The 9,969-nt window shown below is 31.9% G+C and overlaps 1 protein-coding gene across 2 annotated transcripts; it reads right to left on the bottom strand.

The window, feature by feature from the left end:
• Window positions 1-4,354: 4,354 nt before the first annotated feature.
• Window positions 4,355-9,707, bottom strand: LOC17893685 (myb-related protein 1). Of its 2 annotated transcripts, XM_023786528.1 has the most exons (8): window positions 9,164-9,707; window positions 8,069-8,145; window positions 7,918-7,972; window positions 6,194-6,260; window positions 6,002-6,083; window positions 5,610-5,919; window positions 5,308-5,519; window positions 4,355-4,875 (listed from the first exon to the last, which is right to left on the bottom strand). In XM_023786528.1, exons 1-8 carry the CDS (start codon window positions 9,504-9,506, stop codon window positions 4,549-4,551), a joined length of 1,473 nt encoding a protein of 490 aa, XP_023642296.1. In that variant the 5' UTR covers window positions 9,507-9,707; the 3' UTR covers window positions 4,355-4,548. The 2 variants fall into 2 exon arrangements, with proteins under 2 accessions (XP_023642296.1, XP_006300151.2); XM_006300089.2 differs by having other exon boundaries at window positions 5,308-5,919.
• Window positions 9,708-9,969: the final 262 nt, after the last annotated feature.

The following is a 9,969-nucleotide window of genomic DNA, read 5'->3' as shown; positions in this document are numbered from 1 at the left end:
CAACTCAGCCATAACATAAAACCACTCAGCCAAAACAGATATATAACTCAGCCAGCCGTAATGTATTTGATAACTCAGCCATAACATAAACAACTCAGCCGTAATGTATTTGATAACTCAGCCATAACATAAACAACTAATTAAAAAAATCGAATAACTCAGCCATTACATAAAATTAAGAGAACTCAACTTACCGGGGGACTAGTAACAGAGTAGTCTTGGCTTGACGGTTTCTTCTGAATTACAGGAGTCTGTTCTTTTTTTTTCCCAAAAGCATCTCTGATTCTTATATTGGAGATGCTCTTGAGTGGTAATGTGTCGTCATTCTGAATGTTTTTGCCTCCACTCATGAGACTAGCTAGGCCTCCACTTCTGGCAACGAAGGAAATTAGGCCTTTCATCTTGACGAATTCTTCATCAACACGTGTGAACTTATCATCAAAGGTCTCAACCTTTGATTTCATGGTCTCAATAGTTGATTTCATTTCTGAAACCATACCCACGAGTAATTTAAGTGACACCTTTCCACCAGCATCGTCCTCTTCACTATCAGCCTGCAAAACATACACAAAAATTGATAATCAAAACATACACAAAGTTATATGACTATATAACATATAACTTACCTTTACCTCCTCACTCTTCTTCTTCTTAGTCTTCTGTTCATGAGGCTTTACCTCCTCGTTTATCTTCTTCTTCTTCTTCTTCTTCTGTGCATCTTCTGCACCAGAATCACCACCCTTTTCAACTTTCTACTTCTTAGCAGCGGGAGATTCAGACTCAACCGCTGCTTTAACTTTTCCACTCTTCTTCTTGTCCTCATTCACTTTCACATCCCAAAAACCTTTAACAAGCTTTTCTTCATGTATGTCATTGACCAAGTTGACAAGTTCTGGGTCTTCTTCTGTCTGATTTGGCCACGTATGAAAAAGCTCACTTACATCACCCTTCATCACCATTGCACTCACACGCAGCTACATTAGAAGACAAACATCAATAAGTATAACTCATAAAGACAAAACAAATACATAACTCAGCCATAACTAAACTATAACTCAGCCATTACTAAACTATAACTCAGCCATAACTTAATTATAACTCAGCCGTAACTAAACTATAACTCAGCCATCACTAATATATAACTCAGCCGTAACTAAACTATAACTCAGCCATTACTAATATATACATCAGCCATGCCTAAATCGTAACTCAGTCATAACATAAACTATAACTCAGCCATTACTAATATATACATCAGCCATGCCTAAATCGTAACTCAGTCATAACATAAAACAGAGATCAGACGGATTTCAGTTACCTCACTATACTTTTTGATATCTTCAGCAATGGCCACATCTAATGCTGAACGTGTACGGGTCCCAGGCCATCGAAACAACGGGATCTCTTCATTCTCGACTAAATTCCCGAATCGCTCTCCTAAGCATTTGATAGAGTCATATGCCCAAGCTTGTAACACGTAAACCGGCCCACCAAGGGTGTAGGAACTACCTCTAGGATTCAAGCACTTCACATTATCAACCATAGTCTCAAATGCGACCGGCCCCATGGATAAGCCTTCACGGCTTTATCATCAGAAACTATTTTTGCAGCTTCAAATGGTATCCGTGAGTTATGATGCACGCAGTAGACTCCAATGGCTAGGAAAATCAATAGCCCCAACCACTTGCGCTTCTCAACAGACCATGACCGGCACACTAATAATCCTTTAAGTAGCTCATCATATGTTGGACCTTCCCCACCGAGAACTTTCAATTCTTCTGTTAAGAACTTTTTGAAGTCAACTGAAGGTTCAAACTTCTCTGATGGAGTTGGATCTATGTTTAACCCCGTGAGGTGAGCGAATTCATTCAAACCAAACCTTATAGGCTGGCCACCAACTAAACACCAAAGCTCTTTGTGTTTAATTCTCAACTGATTACACAATAGATAGTGTACAGTCTTAGCAGACCAAACGAATTTGCTTTCAACTAGTTTAGCAACTATTCCAAGAGGTAATTGCTTGATCTCATCCCACGCGTCTTGTCCAATTGATTCCCTAACCCCAGGGAAATCTGCCATCCTAAAATAGGTACACATGCTTTTTTTCTTGAGGCTAGACATCCCTTCTTCGTAAAGTCTCGGTGGGTAACGCATTGCTTGTTCTGCAGCCATCTGAAATAAGTATAAACACATCATAACTCAGCCACAACATAAACTATAACTCAGCCACAACATGAACTATAACTCAGCCACAACATGAACTATAACTCAGCCACAACATAAACTATAACTCAGCCACAACATAAACTATAACTCAGCCACAACATAAACTATAACTCAGCCGCAACTTAAAACAAGTTACTAAGTGAGCCATAACAAATATTATAACTCAGCCACATCAATAACAAAGTAAGACAACTCAGCCATAACATGATAAGTAACTCAGCCATAACATGATAAGTAACTCAGTCGTCAAATCTATAGATCTGACAAATCAGCCGTCACGAATACTGTAACTCAGCCGTCGAATGAATAGAGCAAACGACGGCGACAATCAACCATAATAAGCAAAAACAAACACGAGTATAGTCGGAAATACAGTTCGACACTTACCGGAATATGAAAGGTCTCGAATGCAGCAAAGAAACTACGACGAACTCACGGCGACTTCTTCTCTTCACAGCGACTAAAGGCGAGTTTGAAGACCGAAACAGAGAGAGCGTCGGCGGCGAGTACTGTGTAGAAGGCGAGTATTGTCTTCGTCGTCGGCGGCGAGGAATTTCTCTGTCGCGAGAGAGAAACTTTTTTTTTTTTTTTTTCAATTGTGAACAGTGAAGAGAAAGAAACTGTTCAGTTTCTCTTTTGTAATTAATGAAAGAATAACTGTCGATGATGATGTGGCAATTTCGGATCTGATGTGGCAGTTTCGGATCTGATGTGGCAATTTTAAGAGAAAACAGACCAAGGGTGTTAATTGTAATTACACCCATTTTGAAAGACATTTAAGGAATAAAAAAAAGATTTGGTTGTTTAAGGAATAAACATACAATTGTGGTCTATCTAAGTAATTCTCCCTTTAGGATATGGTATTTTTGGAGCAGTGACAATTGTCATCTTCTTTTTTTCTCCACATATTTCAATTCTAAACAATTGGTGACACAAAAATAAATAAAAAATAAATAGGTTTATAAAAAAAAATTACAATTTTTTTTAAAATATTTCTACAGTGAATTAGAAAAAAGAAATTTAAAAGTTGCCGACATCTTATTATTTGCATGTTTCAATCCAATTTGCCATGAAAACATTACAGATTAGGTCCAAATTAAATATATATATATATATATATATATATATATTATAACATATAGGTTTTGATTGATAATCGTATATTATTGGGATATATATATATATATATATATATATATATACTGCTGTATAATAAATTTTATAATTGTGGTATGAAATATGTCATTTTAACAATTTTCTAGACAATAGATCTATACTAAAAAATAATCTTAAAAGTATTATTAAAAATTTGTTATTTTTAACTCTTTCGTATCAGTTTTACATCAATTTAAAGTTATTTTGGTATCACTTATAATTTTTTCTATTCGCTAAAACATTTTTAGTAAAATAAATTATGCAAATGATGCCCAATCTAATTGTTGACTAAAAGACTAATATGCTTATGAAATAGAACAAACATTTTAGTAAATTCTAAATACAATTTTATATCATTATTATCATTATTTCTTGTAATTTTATAAGCTTGACAAATTGTGACGTCGATCTTGATTAATTTCTTTTCTTTTTATGAAGAATAGTTACTTTAGTCTTCATCATGCAAAATGTCTTTCATAAAATTGGTTATCGCATCAACATATTCCTCAGCCAAATTATAGTCTGACTTTATCGTCATAAATCTGCTCGCAAATGATAATGCCGAATGACCTTTTCTACATCTTCCGTATAACGGCTGCTTAGCTGCGTCCAACATAGAAACAAACTTTTGTGCTTCTGCATTAGGTTCCTCTACCCTATCAACATTTTCTTCCATCAACTGCATATTTTTCCAGTACACATTATTCACCATTTGAACAGTACCTACACCATAATCTACTTCCGTTCCAGGTTCCTCTACGCTATCAACAATATATGGTTCGCTAGCACTACCGTACTCGGATCTTTCACCATAGATAAACCAAATCTTGTAACCCGACATAATTCTTTATAAATCTGTCGGTAATATTGATAAATTACCGACAGATTACACACACATTTTTCGTTAGTAATTCGTCGGTATTCTTTCAGTAATTACCGAATCCGTCTGTTACAACCTTGTTTTCTTGTACTGTCTAGAAGCTGTATTATATTAATATCATTCAACCAAGGTGATTACTACGTACGAATACAGACATACGATGTTCTATACAGAATAACACAATACTTAGCTAAGACTACGTACGAATACAATACAAACATACAAAGTTATATACAATATAACACGAGTACGTACCAAATAATATTTACATTATATATTAAGTAAGGTTAAGGACTTACTCCAAAACCTAAAGCCTCGAGCACTTCAACAGGATCAAGTTCAATATCCCTTTCTTCAACTTTAGCCCAATCAATATACTTATCCACTGGGTCATCTACCTCATCCCTTGTGACAGAACTCGATAGGTTGGTTTCATGACGAGCAAGTGTTTCATGAGTTTGGCTAGTACTGTTTGAGCTATGTAATGCATTGAGTTGGGCTTTAACCACTTCAAGAGTATTGTATGGTGGATATGAACTGTACGTATACTGTGGAACATATCCTTGTATTGACTCTGGTGACTTTGAGAATATAAATGCATTGTTCAAAGTTTCCTGATGAAAAGAAAATAAATAAGCATAATAATCTACGAATATGTGATTTGATATTATTAGGAATGTGGTAACTAATCCCAAAAGGTAATTTAAGAACAGAAGATTGCAACATCTTTTGTATATTGTCCTAAGATCTTTGTCCCTACCGATGGGAGACTTTTGACTTTAATATTCCCTATAGAGATGTGGGTGGGAAACAGTCCAACACGGAAACTGTCCAAAACCAATATCTCGGGAATGCCACGACAAGACATGTCATTTAATTATATGGGACATGTAGGTGAGAAACCATTTTTGTGGGAAATTATTTGTTGGACTTAAACATGGACTCTGATATCATATTATGAATATGACCTAACGAATCCCAAAATCCCAAAAGCTAGCTCAAAGGGAGAAAGAATATCATATATTTAAGATAAAATTGTTATTTACCTGATGAGGAGGATCAGCTATTGGTGGTACTGTGGCAGATACTGAAGTTGCATTGTCATATGAGTCATGAATGACATAACCATCGTTGAGCTGAAGCTGTTGTGGAGTTGTGACAGTAGAGAAGCAAGGTGGCATAGATTGTGACTCAATAGTACACATATATGGATTGAAAAAACCTTGAGCCATATTGTACTCGTTGAACTGTAGATTCCCTTGAGTTGGATACATCGATGGCTCGTACATCAAAAATGCATTGCTAGTCATGTTTTGATTAAACTCATTCAATGAAAGACAAGCCATACCATTATTGCAAAAATCTTCGACCGAAGTGATGTTTTGCGGTATGATGATAGATGGTTGTTGTTGTGAGTAGTTCATTGGGAATGGATTTGTCGCTCCATAGGGGAAATGGTATGAAAATGGTATAAACCATTCCTCTTGTGTATGTGAAGATGGTTCTTGTGATATAGAAGTTGATGTCGAAGAAACATAGTTGTTGTGTTGTTGACTAGGTGAGGTTGGAACCATACTTGCCTTAAAATGTTGAGTTTCTATAGCAAAGGCCTTTTGCATTCTTTGTGCTCTGCGATATCTTTGTAAACGTAGATCGTTCTACAACAAATGTTTTAAAAACGTTATGTATCACACAAAGATGTATTAATTAGTAGAAAATAAAGATAATAATTAAGTTTACTTCAATAAGCATGTAGAGTGATCCTTGGACTTCTTTTTCTTTCTTTGGCTTCGGTTTTACAGCTCCCATAAGTCTAGGTTTTCTACTCAATATGTTCAAAACTCTCGTAATAAGTATGAATTAGTTTTTTATAATTTTAATAACATGAATATTATAACTTTATAAAACTATCACAAATACTTATTTTCTTACATATTTACTTGTGGGCGAGGTGGGTTTATTGAAGCACATGTTTTAACGTCACGAGCACTTTTAAAACCTTTAGAAACAAGATAGAAGACATTAATTTTTGGGGAATTTCAAAAATACCACTTTTCATATACTTCTTTTTAAAAATACCCTATTTTCAAACTTTATCAAAAAACCCACTAAAAATGTTGAAATTTATCCAAACATGTGTGTAAGCTTATAAATATATACACAATTACTTTTATATGTGTATAAAACTTTATATACCTTTCATAAATAGCGTAAAAATAAATTATAAAAACCTTATAAAAACCTTATAAAAACCGTATAAACCTTTTAAAAACCTTATAAAACTTATAAAAACGATTTAAAACTATTTAAAACATTTTAAAATATTTGTATCGAATCTCCCAGTAGTGGTTATTATATAGAAGTACCTTATAAACTATATAAAACTGTATTATTTTTTATATTTAAAGAGGGGTATTTTTGAAAATGGATAGGAGGTACACCAAAATGGGTATTTCTCAAAAATTCTCTTAATTTTTTTATTTGGTATATTTTTTTAAATGGAAATTTTGTTTTTAAGTTATTTTACATATTTGATCAATACAATAAAAGAAAACTAAATAACGTTAATTATTTTTTGTTTTATCTCATAGGTTTTGATATAATTTTTTAAAATATGGATAATATATCTTTTAGTATAAGACCATTAAAAGAAACGCATCAACCAAAAATAATCAAAATTAAAATTTAGTAATGATGAGCATATGACTTCTTAGATGCCATAACCATATTTTTATATGATACTAAGAAATATAAATTAAAAAGGAGTCGTAAACTATAGGTTTAGTATATGGGGCATTCTCTAAAATACCATCATTTTTGTTTTTAGGACAAAAATACCACAAAACTATAATTAAATTTTAAATTTTCAAAATCTGAATTCTAAATTCTAAACATTAAACCCTATCCCCTAAATACTATACCCTAAATTGCAAATAATCAACCCAAACCAAAGATTTAAAATCCCCTAAATACAATACCCTAAATTGCAAATAATCAACCCAAACCAAAGATTTAAAATTCCATACCATTAAACAATAATTTGATTTTAGTGGTATTGTTGGAAAGAAAACAAAAATAATAGCATTTTGAGGAATTTCTCTTTAGTATATTTAGTACTATGAAAATTCTCATAAATACCACTAAAATGAAAAAAATCACAAATAAACCATTATTCGTTCTATTTCTTAAAAGTTCCACTAAAACAAAATTTTCCGAAAATACTACAACACTAAAACTAAACTTTAAACTTTCAAAACTATACCTCTAAATCCTAAACACTAAAACTTGGCCCCTAAATATTATAAGCTAAATCTGAAATAGGTTACCAAAACCCAACAAAAAAAATATTCTAAACTCTTGAAGATAAAATTTTGTGTTTTTGGTATTTTTGGAAAACAAAACTTTTGGTGACATTTTTGGAACATAAAATTAATAGTAGTATTGACAGAAAAATAAAACTATTAATAGTATTTTCTGAAATAAAACTTAAAATGTAGTATTTTCAGAAATTTCCCTTTTCTTTTTTTTTTTAATTATAAGTACACTACTCTTTTTATTATTTATCTTTAAAAAAGACTTCAAAATTTTTAATTCGAATAATACCAGAAAAAAAGAAGAAGATAAAGATAAATTTAAGGGAATGAAGCTGAACATACGTCTAATATACTGATTTGTTCCATTCTGAATGTTACACCTTCCAAGCCTAAATTTCTGAAAACATAGAAGACTTAAAATATTAAATAAATTATGAAAATTAAAATTAAATTTCGAGTCATATGAGAAACATAAGAATATGCAAATACTTACCTGAAGATGACTCTTTACATGGTGAAGTGCAATTCCTTCGACTTCCATCATTTCTTTTACACTCTTCGGCGTTGCCTCTGCAAAAACAGAAATATATGTATCAACATATCAATAATGCAACAACAGTTTTGGATGTTTTAGCCCTACCTATAAGTATAGATGTTGTTTGTGTAAGAGTAAACCATTCAAGTATACATAATTTAAATCTCTTGTGTAACCAAAATTATCTTTTTACTAATACGCGAAAAATATATGAATGCAATGACGCGTGGCAAAGTTATGCTATTGTTAATATGATATCAATAAAAAGCGACAAAATGTCTATCGCGTAACGAAAAACTCCAAAATAAGTATTTGCGAATACATATAAACTATTCGCCGCAAGTAAACTGTTGGATAAATTATACACATTCCAAATTTTTCGCAAAACGAAAAAAGTAACATCTTGATTAACGACTTAATATCTAAAATGTTAATAACAAACATTTAAAGTTGTATGTCAACAAAATTAGGACTAAAATGTTTAATATAAACTAAAAAGATATTAAAATTAACATACTGTATGTAGAAATATTTGAAATCATATAACCATCTATAAAGTTTTACTAACAAAAATTTATTAAAACAAATATAAGAATGGTCTATATGAATCTTAAAGTCACCTTTTCTAGAATCAATAACACTTCATGAAAACAAAATATCAAAGCTTTTATGACCACTGAAAATGAATCCAAGGTTAAAGATAAATAAGACCAAACTTTGTTTCCAATCCACAGAAAAATAAACACATGAATATAATCTAAAATACACAAAGATCAATGAATTGTAACCAAAACAAATTATATAGATATATGAACTCTTATATCAATTTTTGTTTGTGAAAAACTCTAATATCAATGATGATCACAATTCTATAAAGATTGATTTCATCATAGATAACATGCATGAATGAATTCATAAAATCCAAAGAAAACATGTAGAAACCATAAGAAAAGTATAATTTTATGATGAAAACATACAACATGCAAAGCTAAAGTAGATCAAAATAAGTGACTGAAATGAAGAACTCAAGAGATGTGTATATATGTTACTAACTGTTCGGTCCACCAAGTTTTTCCACAGCATTAACAAAGCAATCATGAAGGTCGCTTGACCACCGCAACCGAGCCTTTTCATCTGATGTGTAGAAAATGCATGGAATGATCTTTGAAGAAGATGATGATGAAGTGCTCTTTTCTTTTTCATCAGCATTATCTTTCTTAGATTTTTCTAAGTTTTCTTTGTTACTACTTTGTAGAAGAAACTCTATTTCTTGCTCAGTTAAGATCATTGAGACCTTTTCCTTGTGATGATGATCAGAAGAAGTGACAATTTCTTTTCCTTTGTCTTTCTTCTTGATCATTTCTTTGGAACTCATTTCTATAGCTTCTTGATCCATGAGCTCTTTCAAAACTTTGTCAAGATTCTTTTCTTGTTTCGGTTTGATTTGTTTTCAAGATCAGAGTGGTTGGTTGAGAGTACAATAGGGGAAAGAAACTAAATAAAAGTTATGATTTAAAGAAGGAAAAGAAACTTTTGTAAATCTCAAAAACAAAAGATTTCAAGGTTCAATGGACAGTAACTAAGAGTTTGAGGTAACAAAATGTATTGATATGTAAGGAGATGATTTGGTTTGTGATTTGTAAAAAGGTTTTGGACTCTTCAGTTTAATATGGCTACATACTCAATTCAGAGAATGACAAAATTGTTATAAATTAAAAGTTAGAAGAAGCCAAGAGATATTGAAAACGGCCGGCTAGGAACTTGCTTTTTCTTTCCTCTTTTTTTTTTTGTTTTAAGTTGGCAAGTTTTGATTTTATTTTTTAACTTTACTAAAGAAATATTAGGAGAGAATACCAAGT

This window comes from Capsella rubella, unplaced genomic scaffold (assembly GCF_000375325.1).
Source record: "Capsella rubella cultivar Monte Gargano unplaced genomic scaffold, Caprub1_0 scaffold_3, whole genome shotgun sequence".
NCBI classification, from domain to species: Eukaryota; Viridiplantae; Streptophyta; class Magnoliopsida; order Brassicales; family Brassicaceae; genus Capsella; species Capsella rubella.
Note: the sequence above shows the minus strand (reverse complement) of the source record. Positions and strands in the feature narration are given on the sequence as shown.

Excerpts from the sequence above, each read along its gene's own strand:
- LOC17893685 (XM_006300089.2), bottom strand. The coding sequence starts at position 9,506 with ATGGATCAAGAAGCTATAGAAATGAGTTCCAAAGAAATGATCAAGAAG. Across the intron at positions 7,973-8,068 it reads ATGTAAAGAGTCATCTTCAG|AAATTTAGGCTTGGAAGGTG; the intron begins GTAAGTATTTGC and ends CTATGTTTTCAG. Across the intron at positions 6,084-6,193 it reads CCTCGCCCACAAGTAAATAT|AAAACCTAGACTTATGGGAG; the intron begins GTAAGAAAATAA and ends CATATTGAGTAG.